The following is a 26,988-nucleotide window of genomic DNA, read 5'->3' as shown; positions in this document are numbered from 1 at the left end:
CGGCAGGTCCTGCGCCGGAGCGGGAACGCACAAGGCCGCCGCCCCTCGCCCGCCCAGCCATGTCTCTCGGCGGAGCCCCCGAGCGCAGCGTCCCAGCCACCAAGATCGAGATCACCGTGTCCTGCCGGTGAGCCCGGGAGGGGCGGGGCCGGGTGCGGGGCTTGGGGCCCCACCTGGAGCGGCGGACCCCGCCTGCGGCCCGCTGGGGTCTGGCTGGGGCGGCGGGGTGGGCAGGGAGCGCCCCCGCCAGGTCTCTGCGGGCTCCTGGGTGACCCCCTCCGTCTGTCTGTCTGTCTGTCGCTTTCCCTAGGAACCTGCTGGACCTCGACACTTTCTCCAAGTCTGACCCCAGTAGGTGGCGCTAGGCCGGGAGGGGCTCTGGGGGTCGGGAAGCGGTGCGCGGCGCCTGACACCCCCCTACCCACCCTGCAGTGGTGGTGCTGTACACGCAGAGCCGGGCCAGCCAGGAGTGGCGGGAGGTGAGTGCCACCCCCCAACCCCAGCTGCAGGGAGAACCACTACCTGACTCCCCCACCCCCGGGAGCAGCGGGAGGTGAGTCCCAGCCCCCCCACCCCCCATCACAGCTGCCCCTGACTCTCCCCACCCGCCCCACGCCCAGTTTGGACGGACTGAGGTGATCGACAACACCCTGAACCCGGACTTTCTGCGCAAATTCATCCTCGACTATTTCTTTGAGGAAAAGCAAAACCTGCGTTTCGATGTGTGAGACCCCCCCCCCCCCCCCGCAGGCTGGCGCCCCCCTACACACCGGCCCCTGCCCACAAGCCCGGCCCGGTCCCACTCAGTCTCAGTGCCACCAAGGCCAGCCCCACTCTGCCCTGCTCCAGGGCCCCTCCCTGGACCTGGCTCCTACCCATCCCCTGCCCCCCCCCCCCAGACCCAGGTGGAGTCCAGGCCCCCTCCCACCAGCCTTTAGCCCCTTCCTCAGGCTTCTCTCCCACCCAGTCCTTCCACTCTTCCCAGGTACAATGTTGACTCCAAAACCAACATCTCCAAACCGGTGAGCAAGGGCCCCTGGTGGGGTGACGGCCCAGGTCCCTCCTGAGAGCCCCCACCCTCCACCCCAGCTCTCACCTGCCCCACCCCACCTCCCAGCCTTGCCTCCCAGCGTGCAACTCACTGGTTCCTCTTCCCCCCTGCTGCTGTGGGCACCTGCAGAAGGTGAGGCGAGGATTCCTTGGGGAGGGGTGTCCTCCAGCCCAGCAGCTCCCCCCTCACCCCCGACCTCTTGTGCGTCAGCACTGCCCCTGGGCCTTATGACTGTGCCCCTCCAACCCCACCCCCTACAGGACTTCCTGGGACAAGCATTCCTGGCTCTGGGCGAGGTGATCGGAGGGCAAGGCAGCCGCGTAGAGCGACCCCTCGCGTGAGTGAAACCATGGGAGGCACCTCCAATCCCCCCCCCAGGCGCCTGATGCCCTGGAGCCTCTGTGGCTGCTGTCAGCCTCCTGGTCCCTGCTGCCAGTCTCATGTCTTCCCCCACATTCGGGCCGCCTCCCCCTTTTCTCCAAGTGTAACTCCTCCACTGACACCCACCGGCGTGTCTGTGTGCCACCCCTGTGCTGGCACCGTGGGGGCGTCCCTGCCACACATGCTTTCCTGTGAGTGGCACCTAGAATGGACAAAGACTCAAGGAACTTACCCTCCAGAAGGGGATGCAGAAGTACAAACAGACACAAGGAGTACCTCCTGTGACCTGTTTGAGGACCTTAAGTACTGGGGGAAGCAGGGCAGACAGGGTGCTGGCGAGTGGTGGGGGTGAGGTGAGAATCCCACCAGGTGGAGGAGAGGACCTGGGGGAGCAGTAACTGAAGAAGGCAAGAGGCAGCTGTGAGCGTCTGGAGGAGGATGTTCTAGACAGAGGAGCTGGCGGTGCAGCCAGCAAGGAGCCCGGGCAGCCGGGGCCAGTGGGGTGGGGTGTGTGTGGGGGGTCCACAGGGTCCCCCTTGTCACCTCTGTAAGGACTCTCACTTTAATTCTGAGAGTTGCAAGAAGGTTCTGAGCCAAGAAGCGGCCTGGCTGTTGGAGGGAGAATAGCCTTGGGCAGGGTGGGGGTGGGTAGGCTCAGGGAACCCCCGAGAGCCCCTGAGAGCCCCCTGCAGAGCCGGCAGCAGCAGTGAAGGTGGGGAGAAGTCTGGGAGAGCCTGAAGGCCAACTAACTGGCGGGCTCCCAATGGGCTGAATGGTACCAAGGCTTTTGGCCGGGATAAGCAGGGCGGAGCTGCCACCGACAGAGATGGCTGGTGGCGTGTATGGGGGGGCAGAGTAAGAGGGGAGGAAAGTTGGGGAGATCCAGGAGGACCAGGTGGGGACTCACTAGGTGGGTGCACAGATCACCTGGGTCCAAGCCCCCATCTCAGAGGGGAGACTTGATAGGCAGTAGATCAGTCAGTCCCTCAGTTCTTTCTCCCTCTCCTCACTCTCCCCTCCTCCACGTCTCTTTCACCTATCAAAAAGGTTCAGCCTGCCGTGCTGAATTTCATCCTTTCTACTAGCTATTCTGTCGAGTAGGAATGAGCCAAGTGAGCCTGAGGTACTTTTGAGGCCATGACAATAGATGTGATCACCAAGGGGGGGGAGGACTGGACACTGGTACTCCACACATTGGAGCTGGAAAAGGAGACTGACAAAGAGCTGTTCGTGAAGCAGGAGAGCCAAGAGGAAGTGGTGATGGCCTAGAGGCAGGGGATGAACAAACTCACAGATGCCACGGCAGGGCAGGTGAGTCTGGCCTGGGCACTGGCTGTGAGGTGTTAGCAAGATAGCGCTCCCGAGTGACTGATACACACAGTCTCAAAGGCGAGGTGGGACAGGAGCGAGGTTGTGCAGTGGCCACAGCACCAGATTTCTAAGCGTGAGATTCTCAGTCCAATCCTTGGCAAAGCAATACTCTGGTTCTTTCTTCCTCTGCCTGTCTTTCTCATAAATAAATAAAATTTCACAGGCATGACAGCCCAGTTGGACAGGATTAGAGGAGAACGGACAAGAGGAATGAGAGTCAAGGAATCCTTCAAAGAGTTACTCTGAGGGGGTTGGGCTGTGGTGCACTGGGTTAAGTGCATGTAGTAGGAAGCGCAAGGACCCATGCAAGGATCCTGGTTTGAGACTCTGGCTTCCCACCCGCAGGGGACGCTTCACTAGTGGTGATGCAGGTGTCTATCTTTTTCTTTTCCTCCCCTCTCAATTTCTCTCTGTCCTATCCAATAAAACAGAAAAAAAAATAGCCACCAGGAGCAGTGGATTACGTAGTGTACACACAGCCCCAGTAATAACCCTGGAGGCAACAACAACAATAAATATAGTTACATTGAGAAATTGGGGAAGAGAAGAGAAGATTGGAGAAAGAAGTGACCAAGAATAGGTTTGTGACAAGCTGGGAGGTGATTCAGTTGATAAAAGTTTTGGACTCTAGGGGCCAGGTGGTGGCGCACCTGGTTGAATGCACATGTTACAATGTGCAAGGACCTGGGTTCGAGCCCCCAGTCCCCACCTGCTGGGAGAAAGCTTCACAAGTGGTGAAGCAGTGTGCAGGTGTCTCTCTGTCTCTCACCCTCTCTATCCCTCCCTTCCCTCTCGATTTCTGACTGTCTCTATCCAATAAATAAATAAAGATAATAAAAAATTAAAAAAAAATAGTTCTGGACTCTCAGGCATCAAGTCCTGGGTTCAATTCCCAGGATCACATGGGCCAGAGTCACTCTTCGGTTCACTCTTTCTCTGTCTCTCTCCCATAAATAAAGTTGAAAAAAAAAAGACTAGGGGCCAGGCAGTGGTGCACTCAGTTGGATACACGTTACAATGTGCAAGGATCCCAGTTCAAGCCCCCAGCCTCCACCAGCAGGGGAAAGCTTCACCAGTGGTGAAGCAGGGCTGCAGGTGTCTCTGTCTCTCCCTCCCCTCTCAATTTCTCTCTGTCTCTATCCAATAAATAAATAAGGAAAAAAGATTAGGTCTGTGATTTTTTTTCCCCCTCCAGGGTTATTGCTGGGGCTCACTACATACGAATCCACTGTTCCTTGGAGGCCATTTTTTCATTTTGTTGTTGTTGGACAAAACAGAGAGAAATCAAGAGAGGAGGGGAAGACGGGGGGGGGGGGGTATGACACAGAAGATAGACACCTGCAGACCTGCATCACTGCTTGTGAAGTGATCCCCCTGCAGGTGGGGAGCCAGAGGGCTCAAACCTGATCCTTATGCCGGTCCTTGTGCTTTTCGCCACTTAGGCTTAACCCGCTGCGCTACCGCCCAACTGCCCCCTGGTTTGTTTTTTTGAGGGAGTGGGGAGCTTGCTCCTGCACATCTCCACTACCCCCAGCAGCCTTTTCCCCCCTAGAGAGTAAGAGGTGGGGGATCCACCGCAGCACTGTTCCACTGCTTCTGAAGCTGCCCCTGCGTGTGGCTACTCCCATGTGGAGACCAAGGCTCAAACCCAGGTCCTCACATGTGGTCAATCAGCATGTGTTCTAGTGCGCCACCTCCTGGCCCCTGGTTTGTAATTTTTTTTTTTTTTTGCCTCCAGGGTTATTGCTGCGTTTGGTGCCTGCACCATGAATCCACTGCTCCTGGAAGCTATTTGTTGCCCCTTTTTTTTTTTATCACTATGGTTATTATTATTGTTGTTGTCAATGTTATTGTTGCTGGATAGGACAGAGAGAAATGGAGAGAGGAGGGGAAGAGAGAGAGGAGGGGAGAGAAAGATGGACACCTGCAGACCAGCTCCACCGCTCGTGAAGCGACTCCCCTGGGGGGGGGGAGCCGGGAACTCGAACTGGGATCCTTACGCAGGTCCTTGCGCTTTGTGCTTTGTGTGTTTAACCTGCTGCACTACTGCCTGACCTCCTGGTTTATCTTTTTTTTGCCTCTAGGGTTATTGCCAGGTCTCGGTGCCTGCACCACGAATCCACTGCTCCTGGAGGCCATTTTTTTCCCTTTTATTACCCTGGTTGTTTTACCATTGTTGTGGTTATTATTATAGTTATTGATGTTGTTGTTGTTGGATAGGACAGAGAGAAATGGAGAGAGGGTCAGAGAAAGACAGACACCTGCAGACCTGCTTCACCGCCTGTGAAGCAACTCCCCCGGGGAGGATCCCCGGGGGGGAGCGGGGGCTCAAACCGGGATCCTTCTGCCAGTCCTTGTGCTTTGCACCACGTGCGCTTAACCCGCTGTGCTACTGCCCAACCCCCTGGCTTATCATTTTTAACATGCAGTTTTCTTTCTTTTTTTTTCAAATCTATATTTTCCTTTAGCTATTTGTACTTTTTTGTTTTCTACTTTTTTTTTTTATTGGGGAATTAATGTTTTACATTCAACAGTAGGTTTGTACATGCATAACATTCCCTAGTTTCCCATTTAACAATACAACCCCCACTAGGTCCTCTGAATCCTTCTTGGACCTGTATTCTCCCCACCCACCCACCCCAGAGTCTTTTACTTTGGTGAGATACGCCAATTCCATTTCAGGTTCGACTTGGGTTTTCTTTTCTGATCTTGTTTTTCATCTTCGGCCTGAGAGTGAGATCATCCCATATTCATCCTTCTGTTTCTGACTTATTTCACTCAACATGATTTTTTCAAGGTCCATCCAAGATCGGCTGAAAACGGTGAAGTCACCATTTTTTTCAGCTGAGTAGTATTCCATTGTGTATATAGACCACAACTTGCTCAGCCACTCATCTGTTGTTGGACACCTGGGTTGCTTCCAGGTTTTGGCTATTACAAATTGTGCTGCCAAGAACATATGTGTACACAGATCTTTTTGGATGGATGTGTTGGGTTCCTTAGGATATATCCCCAGGAGAGGAATTGCAGGATCATAGAGTAGGTCCATTTCTAGCCTTCTGAGAGTTCTCCAGACTGTTCTTCACAGAGGTTGGACCAATTTACATTCCCACCAGCAGTGTAGGAGGGTTCCTTTGACCCCACACCCTCTCCAGCATTTGCTGCTGTTACCTTTTCTTATGTATGACATTCTCACAGGAGTGAAGTGGTATCTCATTGTTGTCTTGATTTGCATTTCTCTGACAGAGACTTGGAGCATTTTTTCATGTGTTTCTTGGCCTTTTGGATCTCTTCTGTGGTGAATATTCTGTCCATGTCCTCCCCCAATTTTTGGATGGGGTTATTTGTTGTCTTGTTGTTGAGTTTGGCAAGCTCTTTATATATGTTGGTTATTAAACTCTTGTCTGATGTATGGCATGTAAAGATCTTCTCCCATTCTGTGAGGGGTCTCTTGGTTTGGGTAGTGGTTTCTTTTGCTGTGAAGAAGCTTTTTAATTTGATGTAGTCCCATAGGTTTATACTTGCCTTAGTCTTCTTTGTAATTGGATTCGTTTCATTGAAGATGTCTTTAAAATTTATGCAGAGGGGAAGCAATTACAGAAGCCAGACCTTCTACCTTCTGCAACCCTCAATGACCCTGGGTCCATGCTCCCAGAGGGATAGAGAATGGGAAAGCTATCGGGAGGGGGTGGGAAATGGAGATTGGGTGGTGGGAATTGTGTGGAGTTATACCCCTCCTACCTTATGGTTTTGTTAATTAATCCTTTCTTAAATAAAATTTAAAAAAATAACCTAATAAGAAATTATGCAGAGAAGAGTTCTGCCAATATTTTCTTCTAAGTAGCGGTTTTCTCTTTCTTCCTTTCTTTCTCTCTGGCTCCAGGGCCTTGCACATGCTCTGCTGAATGACCTTCCTAGTTAGCACCTTCACCCTTTATTCTAGAGGGAGGTCAGGCAGTGATGCACCCAGTTGAGCACACAAATTATAGTGCAAAGGATGCTGGTTCAAGACGCTGGTCTTCAGGTGCAGGGAGGAAGCTTCATAATTGGTAAAGCAGTGCTGCAGGTGTCTCTCTTTTTCTCTTCATATTTATTTATTCCCTTTTGTTGCCCTTGTTGTTTTATTGTTGTAGTTATTGATGTCATCGTTGTTGGATAGGACAGAGAGAAATGGAGAGAGGAGGGGTAGACAGAGAGGGAGAGAGAAAGACAGACACCTGCAGACCTGCTTCACCGCTTGTGAAGTGACTCCCCTGCAGGTGGGGAGCCAGGGTTCAAACGGATCCTTGCGCTTTCCGCCACCTGCGCTCTAACCTGCTGCGCTACAGCCCGACTCCCTCTTCTTCTCTTCTTATCTCCCTCCCTTCTTAATTTCTGTTTCTATGCAAAAACAAATAAGTAGTGTTTTTTTTTTTCTCTAGGATTATCACCAGGGCTCATTGCCGGCACTGAATCCACCATTTCTGGTAGCCATTTATTTGTTTTTTCCCCCATTTTATTGGATAGGACAGAGAGAAACTGAGAGAGGAGGGGAAAAGAGAGGGAGAAAGACAGACACCTGCAGACCTGCTTCACTGCTTGTGAGGCGTCCTCCCTGCAGGTGGGGAGCCAGGGCCTCGAACACGGGTCCTCGTGCAGGTCCTTGTGCTTAGTACTATGTGTGTTTAACCAGGTGTGCCACCACCCAGCCCCCACCCAAATATTTTTAAAATAAAATAAAAATGTTAGGGGTGGGTGGCGAACAAAGAAAGGAGATCCCATAGTACGGCACTCCTGGTCAACCCCCGCCCATGAGGTCCCTGCTGCTGCCCTCATGGTGAGGACGCCTGAGCTCAGGGCTGTCAACTGAGTCATCTTCATCTTCGGGCCCCAGGCTTGTGATTTTTCAGCAACAGAAAAAGGAGACCACATTTGCTTGTTGGTGGCGACAACCCAGCCAAAGCTGAAAGTTGAGATGCTGAAGTGGCCAGCTCCATGCAGGCAAGAGGGTTTGTCGTGCACAGCGGAGGGGAGCCATCCAGGGCTCTGTGCGGGGCTGTGGGTGCCAGAAGCAGGGCCATGGGGGGGGGGGTGTGGGGAGGGGTGACATTCTCCTCTGGCTGCCTCAGCTCAGAGTAAGTCAGAGTAAGTCAGAAACAAGGTCACTGAGAGGGAGGCTGGGGAGGAGGCCTGAGGACAGTGGGGCGGCAGCAAGCAGCCTCTGAGCCCAGCTGCAGTTCCGGCTGTCCTGTCTGGCTAAGGGCCTCTCAACTGAGCATTTCAAGTGAGGCCAGGCCGCACGCCTGTGTGTTGTCTGCTGGTCACAAGGCAGTGCTATAGGTGCAGCTGGGCAGAGTCAGAGGACTGAACCAGATCTGTGGTTCTGCCAACAGTACATTGAAGGAGAGGAAGGAGGGCAACGGGGTGAGAGGCTCTCCAGTCCCCAACCAGAACCGCACCAAACCGGCTGAGGAAGGGTGTGCAGAGGAGCGAGAAGAGTGAGGCAGGCCACTGTGGGTCCTGGAGGTGCAGGTCATCAGACCCTGTCCATGTCACCTGCCATCTTTTTAAAACACAGTCAGGGCGGGGGCACACCCAGTTCAGCACACACACTACTGTGTGCAAGGACCAGGGTTCAAGCCCTCACCCCCCATCCATAGGGAGACACTTCATGGCTGGTGAAGTAAGTCTGCAGGTGTCTTTCTTGCTCCATCTCTCTCCTTCTTTCTGTCCTATCAAGGAAAATAGGGAAAGAAAAAAAAAAGGGGGCTGCTGGGAGCAATGGATTCATAGTGCACTGAACCCCAGTGATAACCTTGGAGGCAAGAAAGGAAAGAGGGAGGGAAAGAGAGAGAGAGAGAGAAAATAAATAAATAAACAGGCACTGAAACAGTCAAAAAAAGTATCCAACACTTATTGTAAAAGTGTGAGGGGCTAGGCAGTAGCATACTGGGTTAAGCACACATGGTATGAAGCACAAGGACCCGTGCTAAGATCTTGGTTAAAGCCCCCCAGCTCCCTACCTGTGGGGGAGTCACTTAACAAGTGGTGAAGCAGGTCTGCAGGTGTCTGTCTTTCTGTCTCCCTCTCTGTCTCCCCCTCCTCTCTCCATTTCTCTCTGTCCTATCCAAAAAAAAAAAAAAAAATGGCTGGCCACAGGAGCAGTGGATTTGTAGTGCAGGCGCCAAGCCCCAGCAATTACATTGGAGGCAAAAAAAAAAAAGTGGAAATCTTACAGCCTTCTCACTACCACACCTTGGACCCTTGGGGAGCAGGGTTGCAGGTCCCCATCAAGAAGATCTCTGAGAGTTTGGGGGCCCCAGACAAAGCAGAAATGAGTGTTCTGTTAATTCTGACCGCAGATCCATGGACGTGTCCTTACTAATGTCAGGAGAGGATAAGGCTCCCCTTGTTTTCTGGTTGTTGTTTTTTTTCCCCTCACTTTTCAGTCTCTGGAAAGCACAGTCTTTTGTCCTCATACACAGCCTTCTGCCTCAGGTCTGGAGAGAAATCCCTTTCCCTCTGTTGGGACCATTCCATCCTTCTCACTCTGCTGCTCTGACGTCTCACTTGCCCTGGAAGGCTCCTTGGGGGGTGGGAGTGGGGGTTCGATTTTAGCACAGAGCTTGGTGTACAAGGGCACCCCGGTTTGACCTGAGGCATGTGAGTAGCTTCGCATCTATAACGTCTGCTTGAGGCTTCTCTTTTCCACACTCACTTGGGTCTCTTTGCAGCCTGAAGGGTGACTGTTATTCACATTCCACACAGGAGGAGAGCAGGACCCAAAAAGGGAGGGGAGAAATGGCCGACTACTGCTGTGATCTAGCCCCTCGGCCACATTGATTGCCAACTCCTTCCATTAATGGCAGGTCCTGGGGGGCTGCGCCCTTGGCCCATCCCTTCCCAGACCGGCCATGCTAACCCCTGCTGTCTATTCTTTCTTCCCCTCACAAAGAGAACTTTTCTGCTTCTAGGGGTGTACCAGGCAAGAAGTGCGGGACCATACTGCTGACCGCAGAGGAACTTAGCAATTGCCGGGTTAGTAAGGACACATGCTAGGCCTAGGAGCCGCCCCCAACTCCCTCTAGTGGGCTGCCGAGAGGCTTCGGGTAATCTGGGTGTCAACAGCCCAGCTTCCCCCCTAGGACATTGCCACCATGCAGCTGTGCGCAAACAAGCTGGACAAGAAGGACTTCTTTGGGAAGTCAGACCCCTTCCTCGTGTTCTACAGGAGCAATGAAGACAGCACGTGAGTCACCACTGGCCTTCCCGAGGGCCCTGATGTCAGTCTGTGTCCATAGGCCTACGAGGGCTCTCAGGCTGGGTGTGAGGCTCCCTGCACTGTCAAGGCCCGAGCCCCGGACCCACTCGAGAGAACACACCACGTGTGCTCAGCAAGTGGGAGAAGCCCTCGGGCCTTGATAGCACCAGCCCTGCCTCTGGGCTTGGTGCTCCCACAGGGAGCTTCCAATCCTCTTGCTCCTCCCAGGTTCACCATCTGTCACAAGACTGAGGTTGTGAAAAACACGCTGAACCCAGTGTGGCAGCCCTTCAGCATCCCCGTGCGGGCTCTGTGCAATGGAGACTATGACAGGTCAGCTCCAGCAGAGGCTGGCCAGGCAGACGGCAGGGTGTACACGTGGGCTGCCTGGAATGACGGCAGAAGGGACACAGTAATGTCGGGGGGCTCTGCTCAGGAAGGCAGAGTCTGGGGCACAGACATGGGTGAGTGCGGAAGCAGGTGGAAAGCCCTATAGAGGGCTAAGAGGATGGTGAGTGCACAAGTGGATGAATGGATGGACAGACAGACAGATGGATAGGTGGCCAAATATAGGGATAGACAGATGAATGGACAGACATATGAGTCAGATGAAAGATCTTGTGAGGTCCAGAGGGTGACTCACCTCATAGAGAGAGCATCTCTCGCCAATGTGCAAGGCCCCGTGTTCGAGTCCCGCACAGGTGAAGTGGGCTGTTGGTTTGCTTGTTCATTTTTTACCAGAACTCAGCTCCGGCTGATGGTGCTGGAGGTTGAACCTGGGGCCTCTGGGGCCTCAGCCCTGAGTGAATTTTCAAGACCAATGAAGTGATGCTGTGGTGTCTCTCCTCTTTCTGCTTCTCTCCCCTCTCTACCTCTCTGTCTCTCACTTTCTCTGAGAGAAAGGGGGAAATTCCCTTGGAGCAGTGAAGCTGTACAGGTCCCAAGCCCCAGCAATAATCCTAGTGGCAGGTAAAAACTGTTGGTGAAGGCCGAGCAGAGAGGAAATGAACGCTCTGATAGATGGTGAGCCGGTAATGGAGGAGGAGTGAGTGATGCGTGTGTGCTGCGGGGAGCAGAAGCTCGGTGGCCAGGGGAAGGCAGATGGGTGAATGGACACGAGTAGATGGCCAGGCAACCCTGGACACACCCTGTCTGTGAGGGGAGAAGCAGGGAAATGAACAGCGGGCAGTCTGCAGAGCGGTGGGCGGTAAGGTAAGTGGGTGGCTACAAAGTAACTGGATGAGCGTGCATGTGTACAGATGCCCCAATGGCTGTGTTGGCTGGGGAGGCGACAGACAGTTACCCACAGACCTCAGCGAACGGTAGCTATGCAGACGGGTAGACGGGTGGGTGAAGACAGACCACTGCATTGGCAGCGGTATAGGTAAGTGCGTGTAGGCGGACAGATAGATGGTTGGGTAGACTGCCACCCAGACAGATGGACCTATGGAATGCCTGAGGCACAGTAGTTAAGAACAAGGTTGTGTGGTCTGGGAGGTGGCGCAGTGATAAAGCTTTGGGACTCTCAAGCATGAGGTCCCGAGTTCGATCCCCGGCAGCATCACCTGTGCCAGAGTGATGTCTGGTTTCCTCTCTCCTCTTATCTTTCTCATAAATAAATAAAAATATTAAAAAAAAAAAAAGAACAAGGTTGTGGGGGCTGGGCGGTAGCACAGCAGGTTAAGCGCACATGCCATAAACCGGCATAAGGATCCCCACCTGCCGGGGGGTCACTTCGAAATCGGTGAAGCAGGTCTGCAGGTGTCTGTCTTTCTCTCCCCTCTCTGTCTTCCCTCTTCTCTCCATTTCTCTCTGTCCTACCCAACAACGACATCAATGACAACAATAATAATAACCATAGCAAAGATTAAAAAAAAAAAAGGGCAACAAAAAGGGAAAAAAATAGTCTCCAGGAGCAGTGGATTTGTGATGCAGGCACCAAGCCCCAGCAATAACCCTGGAAGAAAAAAAAAAGTCTTAAGAACCATGATGACCTCAGCCCAATCACCTACTAGTTATGGGTCCTTAGTCAAGCTGGTCGTTTCTGAGCCTTAGTTTCCTTATCCAAAAATAAGGTTCTAGCTCTGACTTTGTGGAGTGAGAAGGCTGTCAAAATGCTTCCAGGAATAAAATTAAACTCAACCCGTTCTAAAAAGTAGTGACAGTGGTACAAGCAGCAGCAGTAGTGTTAGTAATAGATGACCAGAAACACACAGAACTGATGATCAGAGAGATCAGATGGACGGATGGAAGTGTGGACAGGCGGGAGGACATGGGGGTGGGTGGGTGGGTGGAGGGCGCTTCACATCCCTGTTTGTCTCCTGTGTTTCAGAACAGTGAAGATTGACGTGTACGACTGGGACCGTGATGGGAGGTAGAGCTGCCCCCCTCCCGCTCTTGATCCAGACATCTCCCTCTAACGTGGAGCTAAAGCGGGAACTAGGGGCCCTAAAGCAGGCTTGGGAGCCGAGGAGGGTGATGCCCGATGTCAGAACCTTGGGTACGAGTGTTCCCCTCAGGGTTCTTCCCCTCAGCTTGGCCCCTCTGCTGGTACTGGCCCCAGTACCCAGCAGCCCAAGTAGAGGCCAGGGGTAGGGGAATACGGGATTAGTTTCAGGGGTGCCTCCGAGTCCTCCAGAGTCCAAGCGGCAGCTGTGCTCACCAGCCCCTGACCTCGTTGCAGCCACGATTTCATCGGTGAGTTCACCACCAGCTACCGGGAGCTGAGTAAGGCTCAGAGTCAGTTCACAGTGTACGAGGTGAGTTCTGTCTCTGCCCAGGCAGCCTAAGCCCCCCACTGCCCTATTCTGAATCTAGATGGTCTGCCTCCCCTGTCACGACTGTTGCCCTGCCTTAGGTACTGAACCCTCGGAAGAAATGTAAGAAGAAGAAATATGTCAACTCGGGAACTGTGAGTGCTCCCAGAGCTTTGGTGCTGCCCTGCTCACCCCCACCCCAGCCCTGTACCCGTTGACAGAGCGTGAGGAGCCCTGGGAGCAGGGAGAGGCTGGGAGGTAGTCCTGATGAGCGCAACGCGACAGGATTCACATTTCCTTTTCTTTCTTCGTTTCTTTCTTTTTTATTACCAGAGCACTGCTCAGCTCTGGTTTATGGCGGTGCGGGGGATTGAACCTGGGACTTGAGAGCCTCAGGCATGAAAGTCTCTTTGTATAACCATTATGCTATACCTCCACCCATTCCTTTTGTTTCTTAAGAAAAATCTTTATTTTTTTGAAGAAATGTTAAAAAGTAAAAATTAATTGTCACCAGGATTATCTCTGGGGCTCAGTGCCTGCACTAGGAATCCACTGCTCCTGGAGGCCATTTTTTCCCTATTTTTGTTGCCCTTGTTGTTGTTATTATTGTTATTGTTGTTGGACAGGACAGAGAGAAATGGAGAGAGGAGGGGAAGACAGAAAGGGGAGAGAAAGATAGACACCTGCAGACCTGCTTCATGGTCTGTGAAGTGATCCCAGCAGGTGGGGGCTCGAACCGCTTGAACAGGTCCTTGCGCTTCACGACGTGTGCTTAACACACTGCACTACCGCCTGCCCCCCCCCTTATTTTAAATCAAACAGGAAAGAGAGAAATTGAGAGAGGAGGGGGAGAGAGAGAGAAAGAGAAAGAGAGAAACCTGCAGACCTGCTTCACTGCTCATGAAGCTTCCGCCCTGCAGGTGGGGAGCCAGGGGTTCAAACCAGGGTCCTTGAACATGGCAACATGTGCACACAACCAGATGCACCACTGCCTGGCCCCTGCAGAATTTTTTTTAAAACCTAAGTTAAATTTCTAAGTATAACATATTTTTGGAAATCCAAATGCGGTTCCCCTTTGAGAAAGTGGGTAGGCTAGGGGCACATCACTGCCATCACACCCTCCTCTCCAGGGCCCCAAGGCCACCCTCACTGCCCTCTCCTGTCCCCCAGGTGACGCTGCTCTCCTTCTCAGTGGATTCCGAATTCACTTTTGTGGATTATATCAAGGGAGGGTGAGTCGCAGACCAAGGGCTGAGCTGAAGGCCCCGCAGTGAGTTACTCCTGCTCAGAGCCTCCGCCTTCCTATTCATGGGCAGTTACTATAATGTGGCCTGTGGAGCCTTGCCCACCTTCACTGTCTCATGGGGCTGGCTTCCATCCGGGTTTCCAGCCCCCCAGGGGAATGCGGGATCAGTGACCTTCAAACCTGGGCCCAGTAGTCTCACTGGGGCCCAGACAAGTTATAGCCAGACTGGGGTGGGGGTGTTGACAGAGTTCCCAGCTGTAGTAAGGGTCAGGTGAAACACACTTCACTCCTGGAGCTCTGAGCCCCACAGACCAGAATGCCTGCCTCACTCAGAGTCTGTAGGGAGCATCCACCTCAGGCTCTGACCAGACGGTGAGGTCTGAATCTGTCTGTCATCACACCCTGTGTTTGGGGAATCCTGGGGTGATAGGTGTTGGTCCTCCACTTCTCAGTTCCTCCAACTCCCCCCCACAGGACCCAGCTGAACTTCACAGTAGCCATTGACTTCACGGCTTCCAACGGTGAGGCAGGTCGGGGTGCCAGGGTATACTGACTTCATGGCTTCTGGTGGTGAGGTGGCAGTGAGGGGGGGTAGGGGGTGGAAGTTGGGGGGAGGGGTAGGAAGGAGAGTAGGTGAAGGGTGGTGAGTGACAATGGAGGCGGAGAGATAAGCAGAGTGGGGCGGAGGGGGCAGAGAGCATGATCATGATCATGATCGGGCAGACAAGAAAATCCATGCATGGGTGTGTGGGTGGACAGACAGATGCTGAAGTTGGCAAAACAATGGGCAAGTAGATAAGGGAGCAAATTAGTGGACTAGTGAATGACAGACAGACAGGGAGTATCGGGATAGATAGGGAGGCAGTAGATGGATGGACGGACAGGGATGGGTGGATGGATGGATGGACGGACAGATGGGAAATAAAGAGATGTTGGGGGTCAGGCGGTGGCTCACTGGGTTAAGCACACATAGTATGAAGTGCAAGGACCCATGCAAGGATCCTGGTTCAAACCCCTGCCTCCCTACCTGTGTGTGTGTGGGGGGGGCGCTTCACAGGCGGTGAAGCAGGTCTGCAGGTGTCTTATCTTTCTCCTCCTCTCTGGCTCCCCCTTCCCTCTCATTTCCTCTCTGTCTTAACCAATAAAAATGGAAAAAATGGCCACTAGGAGCAGTGGTTTCATAGTGCAGCACCAAGCCTGAGCAATAACCCTGGAGGCCAAAAAAAAAAGGAAATAGAAACAAGTCAGTTAGTGGGTGGAGGGTGGATAGATGGGTAGAACTACGGGTAGAGTTGTATAAATGAACAGATGAATCGATGAATCGAGACGGATGGAAGGTGGATACACTGGTGGCTAGCCATAGTGAATGGTGGCTGGGTAGATGGTGACTGACCAGGTGCATGGCAAACAGTGGGCAGGTGGGTGGGTGTCAAGAGTAGCAGTGGCACAGGAGGGGATGCTCGACTCCCTGTGCCCACAGGGAACCCTCTGCAGCCCACCTCCCTGCACTACATGAGCCCCTATCAGCTCAGCGCCTACGCCATGGCCCTCAAGGCAGTGGGAGAGATCATCCAGGACTATGACAGTGACAAACTCTTCCCAGCCTACGGCTTTGGGGCCAAGCTGCCCCCAGAGGGACGCATCTCCCACCAGTTCCCACTGGTACGACATGGGCCAGAGCCTGCAGTCCAGGCCTGGGCATCTGGTCCACCCGGGCCCATTGACTCCCTCAAAGGGCCGAGGCTTTCAGAGGAGCAAGAAGCAGCGAGAGGGCAGGGAAGGGAGCTGGGCTGGAGTTGGGGGAGGGGGGCGCACGAAAGAGAGGGAGAAGGAAGGAGTGGGCCGGGTCAGGGCACTCCTGGGTTTCCCCAGCACGGCATCTTCCTGACAGAACAACAACGATGAGGACCCCAACTGCGCCGGCATCGAGGGCGTGCTGGAGAGCTACTTCCAGAGTTTGCGCACAGTGCAGCTGTTCGGGCCCACGTACTTTGCCCCAGTCATCAACCAGGTGGCCAGGTAGAGGGGCCGGTAGGGGCGGGAGCACCGGGTCCCACCGGGATGGTCAGAACCATCTTTGGGCAGAGGGGAAAGGCTGGCTGAGCCAGCTGGAGGGTGACGACGCTATACCGGGCAGTGAGGTGCTCACCAGCTCCCCCAACGCCACTCCCTGGGAATAGCAACCCAGACCTCAAGCTTTGGGAGAGGTGGGCAGACACAGTGGGTAAAGCACTGACTTTGGGGAGTCCGGCGGTGGCGCAGCGGGTTAAGCGCACGTGGTGCAAAGCGCAAGGACCAGAGAAAGGATCCCGGTTCGAGCCCCCGGCTCCCCACCTGCAGGGAGTCCCTTCACAGGCGGTGAAGCATGTCCCCTGGTGTCTCTGTTTCTCTCCCCCTCTCTGTCTTCCCCTCCTCTCTCCATTTCTCTCTGTCCTATCCAACAACAACGACATCAATAACCACAACAATAAAACAACAAGGGCAACAAAAAGGGAAAATAAATTAAAAAAAAAAAAAGCACGGACTTTGGCATCAGACTAGGGAGTAGCCTTGTCTCTCTTATAAAAAATAAAACAGCACAACATTGCTGCAGACAAATTTCAAGGCTAGGGAAATAAAGTCTCCAAGAAGACCGCCATGGAGTTAAGGTTATGCTTAGAGACACCTCGATAGCCTTGCCCGTGTGTACACATGATTCAAATTACATAGACTATTTCGTTTGACTTTGGAGACTGGTCGTGTTTTTGTTATTAAGCGAAATCCTTAAATATCATCATGGCCGAGGGCTCAGATTCATTCATTTACTAACCACTGGGTCAAGGGCCAACGCAGCATGAATGTGGGCTGTGTGACTTTGGGTAAGAAGCTCAACCTTTCTGTCCCTGGGGCTGTCACATCCTAGGGTTGTCAGGAAGACTAACTAAGTGGCTATTTGTGGGACCACTGGCGAGAGAGCCAGCCCCATCCTGAGTGCTATAGGTTAGCTGAGACTGTTACTATTATTATTATCATTATTATTCAAAGGGCATCTGCCGTGTGCTCAGCTCTCTGTTGGGGCGCTGGAGACTCACAGATGAATCAGACCTAGTCTGCCCTTGGGAGCTCCTGCCCCAGCGCAGAAGACAGAAGCATAAATAAACCATCGCCTTCTGGAGGCCACAGCTACCCAGACTTTGCCAGTGAGTCGCCTGTTGGCAGAGACGAGCGACTGCTCCCGCAGGGGCTCTGGGGCAAAGCTGAAAGCAGCCAGGCTGAGAATATCTTTGAAGTCTCCACATTTCATCTTACAAACTCATGCAAATGTCATTTCCTTCTCACACTGTATCCGTGTTTGATTGAATTTAGGGGCCAGTGTGCTGAGTGTCTTTAGGGGGAGCCCGGCTTTGTCCGCCAGTTGACAAACAGAATAGCTCCTAGTTCAAGGCATGCTGTGGCCTTGGGCCATCCCCACCCCCACCCCCACCCCAGGCACAGGCAGCAGTGCTCCAACGGGGCAGAGAGCCATCCTGGTGGGTGCTGTCCTGGGGGGAAGTGCGGAGGGGGGTATAGCCTAGCCTACAGACTCAAGGCAGCTTCCTCTCAGAAAGGACTCCCCAGCAGGGCCTAGCAGCTGAGTGGAGCTCTGTCAGAAAAGGAGGTGCCCGCTGAGCTGGAAGAAGGGCCTGAGTGTGAACAGCGCCAAGCACAAAGGCGCATGCTCAGGGGCTGTTAGCACTGAGGTGGGAGCGCACCTGTGCCCCACCCTCACCGCTAGCAGGATGCACCTCCCTCCCGGCCCCCAGGCCCCAGTCCTTCCAGCTCCCCTGTGGGCCTCTTCCTTCTTTTGGTCTCACCTCCTCCCAGCACACCCCCCCCCAACAAACTTGCATACTGTGTCACCCCCCCAATGCTTTTCACGGCTCCCCACCAAGCACCCCCACACCACCTTAGGTCTTGGTTTGAGGCCCTGTGCTGCCTGCCCTCACTCAGTGACCATGTGCTGTGCACCCCTGGTGCCTGGCACAGTAAGTCTTCAATGAGCATTTGTGAGTGAACAGAGGAGAAAGTGTCAGTCTCGGTCTGTCAGGAGGCTGCTGACCCTGGCTAGCTACTTACTGGGCTTCACTCTCACCACACCTTTTTTTTAAAAAAAAAAATTTTATATTTACTTATTTATTCCCTTTTGTTGTCCTTGTTGTTTTTTTGTTGTAGTTATTGATGCCGTTGTTGTTGGATAGGACAGAGAGAAATGGAGAGAGGAAGGGAAGACAGAGAGGGGGAGAGAAAGATAGACACATGCAGACCTGCTTCACCACCTGTGAAGCGACTCCCCTGCAGGTGGGGAGCTGGGGCCTCAAACTGGGATCCTTATGCTGGTCCTTGTGCTTTGCACCACCTGCGCTTAACCTGCTGCGCTACCACCCGACTCCCTCACCACACCTTTTAAAAATAGTTGGTGAAACTTTATTTTGATAGGACAGAAAGGAGAAATTGAGAGGGGAAGAGGAGAGAGAGAGACTTGCTGCACTGCTTCCACACTTGTGAAGCTTCCCCCCATAGGTGGAGGGCAGGGGCTTGTCACTCCTGTCACTCTCAACCAGAAGCCCCACTGCCTGCCCCCTGCCCCACTTTCATTAAGGCAAGTTTAAATGCTAACTGTCTCAGAGATTTTCTTTTATAGCAGGTGTCTGTCTAAACAGCGGAACTTTCTGCCATGGTGGGAATGTCTTCTATCTGCATTCTCCAAGGCGGAAGCCACTGTCTAGCTAACGTGTCTAACCACGTGCAGCCCAGGTGGCCAGGGTACAAATGTTCTGTGTCCAGGTTATTTAAATCTAGTCATGTGTGGCTAGGGGTCACATTACTGGCTAGCACAGCCGCATCCTTGGCAACGCATGCAGGGCCTGAGCCTGGAAGTCAGGAGAGCTGACTCTGACATGCTCTCTCAAGCTCTCTTTCGCCCTGTACATAAAGTGAGGTAACTGGACTCTGGCTTCTGGAGTCCATTACAGATGGAGAAATAAATTAGATTCAAAGATTCAGAGCAAGAGAAGGACCAGAAGCACTAGGGGCGTTTGTGAAGTGGAATGAGGGTTTTCAGCACCCTGGCAAGGGGGGGTGTGTGGCAGCCGAGGGAAGGCGGGTGGGAGAGGGAAGAGAGGGTGAGAGAGGGAAGGAAGGGGGCCTTTCTGCCGACTAATCACTTCTGGGCCCCTTGAAGTCCCGCGCCCATTTCAACTACATGGTCCACGCAGTTTCTCTCCCATTCTAGGCTCTAGGGACGGTGAGGCCCCTTGAGTTCCACTCCAGAACCTTTGTCTATGGAGTTCTCTCTGCCTGGAGTGCTCCCCCTCCTTTAGTTTCTCCTTCATCCCCAGTCGTTTTCTTAGTGGAGCCGACATCGACTGTAGGTTGTCCAGCCCTCATATGGGCCTAACTCCAAACCCATTTTTGTGTTTGTTTGTTTTCAGAGTCAGGGTCTCTACTTTTTCACTGATAGAGTCAGAGTGAGGGAAAGGCACTATAGACCCAGAGATCTCTCTGATGCTGTAAGACTTTCCAGTGTGGTGTCAGGGCTTGAGCCTTTGCCTCATTGCTTACCTGGAAAGCACTCTCTCTGGATCAGTGGCTGCCTCCCTTGACAGAATCAACTGGGTTTGTTCTCCCTTGCCATATGCCTCTGTGCCTTGAGGAGCACCTGCATAGCAAGAGAGATGGAGGGCTGGCCGGGGGAGGTGGCAGGCATCAGGATCCCTCGTCCTTCCTCTGCCTACACACTGCCTGTGCCACCTTTGGAGATGGCTGTTTTCTTGGTCTCTGTGGGTTCTCAGCTGGATTCTGATTGTGGCTTCTCCGCAGGGCTGCCGCCAAGATTTCTGATGGTTCCCAGTACTATGTTCTTCTCATCATCACAGACGGGGTCATCTCTGACATGACACAGACCAAGGAGGCCATTGTCAGTGTGAGTCGGAGGACGAACCCTGGGGGGGGGGGTTTTGACTCTGAAGGGGTTGCATACTTCACAGATGTTGGCAGAAGACAAGACTTTTGGACCAGAAACAAAAGACTGTTATTCCCTGAAACACCAGTAGCTGTATCTATTCTGATTCTCAAAGTCCCAGTACCACAAGACAGGTAGAGAGACCCAGAGGACCCCTCCACCCACGGGGGGCAGGTCTGCAGGAGCAACACCCTGGACTAAGGGCCTGGATTGGTTTGGTCAGTGCACAGACCTGTCCTTTGCTGTCCTGGAGGACAGTGTATTGTTCTGGGCGGTCTACTGGACAAACATCCTTGAGAGGACAGTCTGGAACAAAGACATCAGTGCCTGTGCTTGCAAGGTGTGTGGAGATGTGACAGAGACAGAGAACTGCCTCCCAGCAGGTCCATTCCAGCCCTTGTTCCCCTCTCTCCCCCACAGGCCTCCTCCCTGCCCATGTCCATCATTATTGTTGGTGTGGGACCAGCCATGTTTGAGGGTGAGTAGGATGCTGGGTGTCCACCAGGGACCAAGAAAGGGGCATCTGGGCCCCGGTGCCTGCTTCACAGAAAGACGCCCGTGTGAGACTCTGGCCAGCGCAGGCCTCTGAACTTGTCTCTTGTCACAGCCAGTAGAGGCTATTGACACTAACTCCTCCCCACCCCTGGGGCTCCTGGAAGGATGGGGCAGGGCAAGCATGATGATAAGCCCAGAGCTAGGCCTGCTACTTGCAGGGCATTCTCAAGATAACTCCAAAGGGGTGGGGTGGGGGAGCTGGCTGAAGCCGCTGGGGGGGATCATCACCAACGGATGCCTTTTCTGCAGCAATGGAGGAGTTGGACGGTGATGATGTGCGCGTGTCCTCCAGGGGGCGCTACGCAGAGCGGGACATCGTTCAGGTAGACTGGACTTGGGAGAAGCCATGGGGGGCGTGGGGGTGGGGAGAGGTCGAGCTACTGGCCTTTACAACCTCCTCAATCACTCATCTATCATTCTTTCTTTCTGTTCTTCCTTTCTCTCTCTCTCTCTCTCACTTTTTTAGATTTATTTATTTATGCAAGAGAGAAGAGAGATAGGTAGCCAGAGCATCACTCTGGCACATGCAATGCCAGGGGTCGAACTTGGGACCTCATGCTTGAGTGTCCAACACTTTACCCACTGGGCTGCCTCCCAGACCACGCACTGACCTTTCTTCCCTGCACTCACTGAACACGTTCTGTCTGAGAAGCAGGCAGGCAGCTGTAGGTAGTGTGGGCCCAGGGTGTAGCATCCTGAAGGCCCCTGCCTTCTAGAGGAGGACCTGCTGGTGGGCACACAGCTGCAGGCCTGGCCCCTCAGCATGCCAGGCACAGGGAGGCCAGGCCAGGAGGCCAGGATTTGAGCTGAGCCTCAAGGAGGGTGGTATGAGCAGCTGAGCAAAGGGAAACTCTTGTAGTGAAATGGTCCCGCGTGATTTATTTTTATTTTTTATTTATTTTACTAGATTTATTTGCTCAGCTCTGACTTGGTGGTACGAGGACTGAACCTGGGACTTAGGAGATTCAGGAAGGAGAGTCTCTTTGCAAAACAATTTTGCAGGGGAGTCGGGCTGTAGCGCAGTGGGCTAAGCACAGGTGGCGCAAAGCACAAGGACCGGCATAAGGATCCCGGTTCGAACCCCGGCTCCCCACCTGCAGGGGAGTCGCTTCACAGGCGGTGAAGCAGGTCTGCAGGTGTCTATCTTTCTCTCCTCTCTGTCTTCCCCTCCTCTCTCCATTTCTCTCTGTCCTATCCAACAACAACAATAATAACTACAACAATAAAACAACAAGGGCAACAAAAGGGAATAAAAAAATAAAATAAATGTTAAAAAAAAATTTTGCTAACTGCTCTGCCCAGATTTTGTTTTTTCCCCTTTTTTGATACAGAAGCAAGGGGGGGGGGGGTGGGAGAAGAGCAGAGCACTGCTCAGCTCTGACATATGCAGAGCCAGGCATGGGACCTGGGGCCTTACATATACAAGCCCTATGCTCTAATGCTGAGTTCTCGCTCCAACCTCTGAGAACACTATTTATTTCCATATATATACATGTTATTGTCACCACAATTACCGCTGAGACTTGGTGGCTATATGATGAATTTACTGCTTCCACTAGTCATTTTGAGCAGATAGGACAGAGAGAAATTGAGAGGAGGAGGAGGAGAGGGCTAGAAAAAGTGAGACCCCTGCAGACCTGCTTCACTGTTTATGAAGTTTCCCCCTTGGGAGCTGGGGCTTGAACCCAGGTTCTTGCACATGCTAACGTGTATACTCTGCTGAGTTCACTACTGCCTGACCTTTTGTTTTATTTATTTATTTATTTATTGGATAGAGACTGAGAAATTGAGAGGGAGGGGGGAGAGAGAGGGAAAGAGAAAGAGACACGCCTGCACCACTTGTGAAGCTTCTCCCCTTCAGGTGAGGACCGGGGACTTGAACCTGGGTCCTTGTGCATTAAACATGTGTGCTCAACTGACTGTGCCCTCACCCAGCCCATTTATTTATTTATCGCTGCAAGGCTTTGCTGGGGCAGCACACCTGCAGTTCTACCGTTCCTCGTGGAGTTTTACCACCGCCTTTTTTCCCAATGGAGGAAGAGGGAGACAGAGAAAGAAGGAGAGACATCACTGTACCAATTCCCGTTTTTTTTTTTAATATTTATTTATTCCCTTTTTGTTGCCCTTGTTTTTATTGTTGTAGTTATTATTGTTGTTATTGATGTCATCGTTGTTGAAGAGGACAGAGAAATGGAGAGAGGAGGGGAAGACAGAGAGGGGGAGAGAAAGATAGACACCTGCAGACCTGCTTTACCACCTGTGAATCGACTTCCCTGCATGTGGGGAGCCGGGGACTTGAACTAGGATCCTAATGCCTGTCCTTGCGCTTCTCGCCACCGGTGCTTATCCCGCTGCGCTACTGCCCGGCGCCCACCAATTCCCGTTTTGCGTGGTGCTCTCCGGGAACAGTTTCTAAATGTTCTGAAAGTGTATGACATCATCAGCAGAACTGAGAGAAGGAACTGGGTCTAGCAATTAGGCGGGTCATAGGAATGGGGGCTGGAGGTGAGGAACTTCCAGGAAGTATGATGGGCTGAGTGTGGAACGTGTCCAGGAAGATGCCGGTCAGCTCTCGTGGGGACTAGCAAGTCAAGCATGAGAAGGACTGGTGTAACTGGCAACACTGAGTATCCAGAAGAAACATAGACAGCTGTCCAAGATGGGGGCTGGGGTGTATTTGGAAAGATGCCAAGGCCCCTACTGCCCCACTCCCCTTTCTGGCCACCACCCACACTGGTTGTCTGCCTGTCGCAGTTTGTCCCATTTCGAGACTATGTGGACCGGTCCGGGAACCAGGTACTGAGCATGGCGCGGCTGGCAAAGGACGTGCTGGCCGAGATCCCCGAGCAGCTGCTGTCCTACATGCGCACCAGGGACATTCAGCCGCGGCCCCCGGCCCCTGCCAGCCCCAGCCCCGCCCCAGAGCAGCTCTGACGAGCCACCTATTCAGTGCCCAGAAGTCTGCCCCTCCCACCCACCTGCTGCTTCTGCTCAAAGTTAGAGGCACCTGGTGCCCAGGACCTCATTGGCAAACCAGCTCAGAGGTTCAGTACTGGCTGGTTGAGGCCCCCACTCCTGTCAACAGAGGGCCTGGCACTGCCACCACTTCTCTCATGCAACAATAAAGCTGATCTTTACTCCTCCTCCTCTGTCTCCTGGAACTGGGGGAGGGAGACTGGGGGACGCAGAGCCTGGGGTTTAACTCCACCTCATCAGTCACCCAGTCACTCCTCCAGACATCCTGCATACACTTTAAGGAATGATCAGTGTGTGTGTGTGTGTGTGTGTGTGTGTGTGTGTGTGTGTGTGTGTGTGTGTTCAATACCTGTTCAGAAACTCATAACTTTCATCAGACCTTCAGGGGACACCTGCTTTCAGAAAAGGGTCATACTCTGGTCTGACCAGTCCACGCTCAGTTTTTTTGAATGAGGGTCATAAAAACAGCTGACATGGGAGTTGGGCAGTAGCACAGTGGGTTAAGTGCAGGTGGCGCAAAGCGCAAGGACTGGTGTAAGGATCCCAGTTTGAGCCCCCGCCTCCCCACCTGCAGGGGCGTCGCTTCACAAGCAGTGAAGAAGGTCTGCAGGTGTCTATCTTTCCTCTCCCTCTTTCTGTCTTCCCCTCCTCTCTCCATTTCTCTCTGTCCTATCCATCAACAACTATATCAACAACAACAACAACAAACAAGGGCAACAAAAGGAAATAAATAATAAATATATTTTTTAAAAGCTTTTAAAAAAACAAACACTGACATTTGCTTTGAGTCACTGCATATCGGACACCACACAGTGTGATTTGCAAGCACCACCTTATTCATTCCTCACGACAGCCCTGTGAGGTAGGCACTGTAGTTTACCTCCACCTTACACATGGAGAAACTGAGATTTGGCGAGGCAACAGCATTTGTGCATGAGAATTCATGAGTAAATTTAGCCCCAGATCCCAAATCGTAACCAACCCACCACTTCCAAAAGTGTCAGTTTTAGCAAGATGTTTTCGTAAAGATAATATGAGTGAAAACACAACAGAGATGCCGGCAGTAGCACCCCTGATTTTTTTAACCTCCAGGGTTATCGCTTGGGGCTCGGTGCAGGCACTATGAATACACTGCTCCTGGCTGCCGTTTTTTTTCCTTTTTTTTTTTTTTTTAACCAGAGCACTGCTCAGCTCTGGCTTATGGTGGTGTGGGGGATTGAAACTGGGACTTGAGAGCAAAGTCTCTTTGCATAACCATTATGCTATACCCCCACCCCCCCCTTTTTTTTTTAACCACAGCACTGGTCAGCTCAGGCTTAGGGTGATGCTGGAGGGGGGGAATTGAACCTGGGACCTAGGAGCCTCAGGCATGAAAGTCTTTTTGCATAACAACTATGCTATATACCCCCCACCCTCCATTTATTTTATTTTATAATGATAGGACAGAGATAAATGAGAGAGGAGGGGAAGATAGACTTCCTTCACCACTTGTGAAGCGACTCCCCCCCCAAGAACCCAACCCCCCACACTGACTAAGTGCATATTACCCTGTTCAAGGACCAGGGCTCAAGTCTCCAGTCCACATCTACAGGGAAGTGGGGGAGGCCACAAATGGCGAAGCAGTGCTGGAGGGGTCGTTTTCTCCTCCCCTCTCAATTTTTCTGTCCTATCTAATAAAGGAGGGGAAATGGCCACCAGGAGCAGTGGATTCATCCATCCAGCTAGAACTCAGGTGGCAAAAACAAAAACAAATAATTTAAAAATAAATACTGGGCGGGGGAGACAGCATAATGGTTATGCAAACAGACTCTCATGCCTGAGGCTCTTAAGTCCCAGGTTCAGTACCCCGCACCACCATAAGCCAGAGCTGAGCAGTGCTCTGGTGTTTCTCTGTGTCTCTCTCTCTGCATCTCTCTCAAAAATAAAATTAATAAAAAAATAAATAAATACTAAAAGCTTCCAGAAGGTTTGGGTTTTGCCCTAGTTCCCTGACAGCCCCTTTGATGCTCCTCTCTGATGGCAAAGCTGGACAGGCTCAGTGCTCAGCAGTTTTTTTTGTTATATATATTTATTTATTTCCCCTTTTTATTACCCTTGTTTTTTATTGTTGTAGTTATTATTGTTGTTGTTGATGTCGTTGTTGTTGGATAGGACAGAGAGAAATGGAGAGAGGAGGGGAAGACAGAGGGGGAGAGAAAGATAGACAGACACCTGCAGACCTGCTTCACCGAGTGTGAAGCGACAGACACCCCTGCAGGTGGGGGCCAGGGGCTCGAACTGGATCCTTCCGCCAGTCCTTGAGCTTAATCCGCTGAGCTACCACCGGACTTCCACCAGCAGTTTTTTTTTTTTTGGCAAGAGTTCTCTTTGTTGCATCCAGGTACTCCAAGTGCCCCAGACCTGACAAGTTTTCTGGTTCTGACAAGATATTTGACATAGGAAGTACCTGTTTTCTTAAAAACATATTAAAGTGTTTATTAATTAACAAGTGATAGAACTCGAGATCTGACACACCCAGTGCTATGGATAAAACTCAGAATCTAGTATGTAAGCCCTAAACTATAGCCCCAAGTCCACATTCCACTGCAATGGAGGAAAAATTTAACTACCTAATTTCACTCTGCTACTTAAGTGACCTGGTCATATTAAAATGAGCTCTCCTGTGAGTCGGGCAGTAGGGCAACGGGTTAAGCACACGTGGCACGAAGTGCAAGCACCTGCCTACAGTCCTTGTTCGAGCCCCCCAGCTCGCCCACAGGGGAGTTGCTTCACAGGCGGTGAAGCAGGTCTGCAGGTGTCTTTTTCTCCCCCTCTCTGTCTTCCCCTCCTCTCCATTTCTCTCTGTCCTATCTAAAGACATCAGTAACTACAACAACAATTAAAAAACAAGTGCAACAAAAGGGAAAATAAATAAGTAAAATGAGCTTTCCTCTCTTTGCCTTTGCCCTCCCCCCAAAAAAAGATTTTTCTTTCTCCTTTTTTTAAAATTTTTCGTTTTATTAGGAGAGAAATTGAGAGAGGAAGGGAAGATAGACAGGGGGAAAGATAGAGACCTGCTTCACTGCTTATGAGGCGACCCCCCTGCAGATGGGGAGTGGGGGTCCTTGAGCTTCTTACTAGGTGCACTTAACTCGGTGCAACACCGCCCGAACCCAGATTAATTTTTTTGAGATAGCAGAGCACAGCTCAGTTTGGATTTATTTATATTGGTGTCAGCGACTGAACTAGACCTTCTGGGGGCCCAGTCATAAATCTTGTGTTGTAACCAACCCTGAGCTGCATCCCTGGATCACCAGCTATCTGGAGCCGTCTTCCAACCCACAGTCAAGCTATCCTGAATTTCCCCTTCAACCTGGCTCCGGTTCAATAAAAGCTGGTTCACACAACACCTGGTACCCCAAATCAGACCCCTTTCGACTTACACTTGTTCCG

General features: G+C 52.2%; 1 protein-coding gene across 2 annotated transcripts; it reads left to right on the top strand.

Moving 5' to 3' along the window:
- Nucleotides 1–23,723, top strand: CPNE9 (copine family member 9). Of its 2 annotated transcripts, XM_007522273.3 has the most exons (21): nucleotides 1–127; nucleotides 311–351; nucleotides 433–479; nucleotides 621–724; nucleotides 986–1,022; nucleotides 1,181–1,183; nucleotides 1,312–1,388; nucleotides 9,757–9,820; nucleotides 9,928–10,031; nucleotides 10,272–10,376; nucleotides 12,376–12,417; nucleotides 12,727–12,802; nucleotides 12,901–12,954; nucleotides 13,970–14,031; nucleotides 14,520–14,566; nucleotides 15,526–15,707; nucleotides 15,937–16,064; nucleotides 19,884–19,986; nucleotides 20,446–20,503; nucleotides 20,830–20,903; nucleotides 23,335–23,723. In XM_007522273.3, the coding sequence occupies exons 1-21, from the start codon at nucleotides 60–62 to the stop codon at nucleotides 23,512–23,514; spliced, it is 1,656 nt and encodes a 551-aa protein (XP_007522335.1). In that variant the 5' UTR covers nucleotides 1–59; the 3' UTR covers nucleotides 23,515–23,723. The 2 variants fall into 2 exon arrangements, with proteins under 2 accessions (XP_007522335.1, XP_016043264.1); XM_016187778.2 differs by lacking the exons at nucleotides 1–127; nucleotides 311–351; nucleotides 433–479; ... (9 more) ...; nucleotides 12,901–12,954; nucleotides 13,970–14,031 and adding an exon at nucleotides 14,050–14,417.
- Nucleotides 23,724–26,988: the final 3,265 nt, after the last annotated feature.

Source organism: Erinaceus europaeus, chromosome 21 (assembly GCF_950295315.1).
Source record: "Erinaceus europaeus chromosome 21, mEriEur2.1, whole genome shotgun sequence".
NCBI classification, from domain to species: Eukaryota; Metazoa; Chordata; class Mammalia; order Eulipotyphla; family Erinaceidae; genus Erinaceus; species Erinaceus europaeus.
This window is presented reverse-complemented; position numbering and strand designations above follow the sequence as displayed.

Excerpts from the sequence above, each read along its gene's own strand:
- CPNE9 (XM_007522273.3), top strand. The coding sequence starts at position 60 with ATGTCTCTCGGCGGAGCCCCCGAGCGCAGCGTCCCAGCCACCAAGATC. Across the intron at positions 12,418-12,726 it reads GACTGGGACCGTGATGGGAG|CCACGATTTCATCGGTGAGT; the intron begins GTAGAGCTGCCC and ends ACCTCGTTGCAG. Across the intron at positions 12,955-13,969 it reads AATATGTCAACTCGGGAACT|GTGACGCTGCTCTCCTTCTC; the intron begins GTGAGTGCTCCC and ends CCTGTCCCCCAG.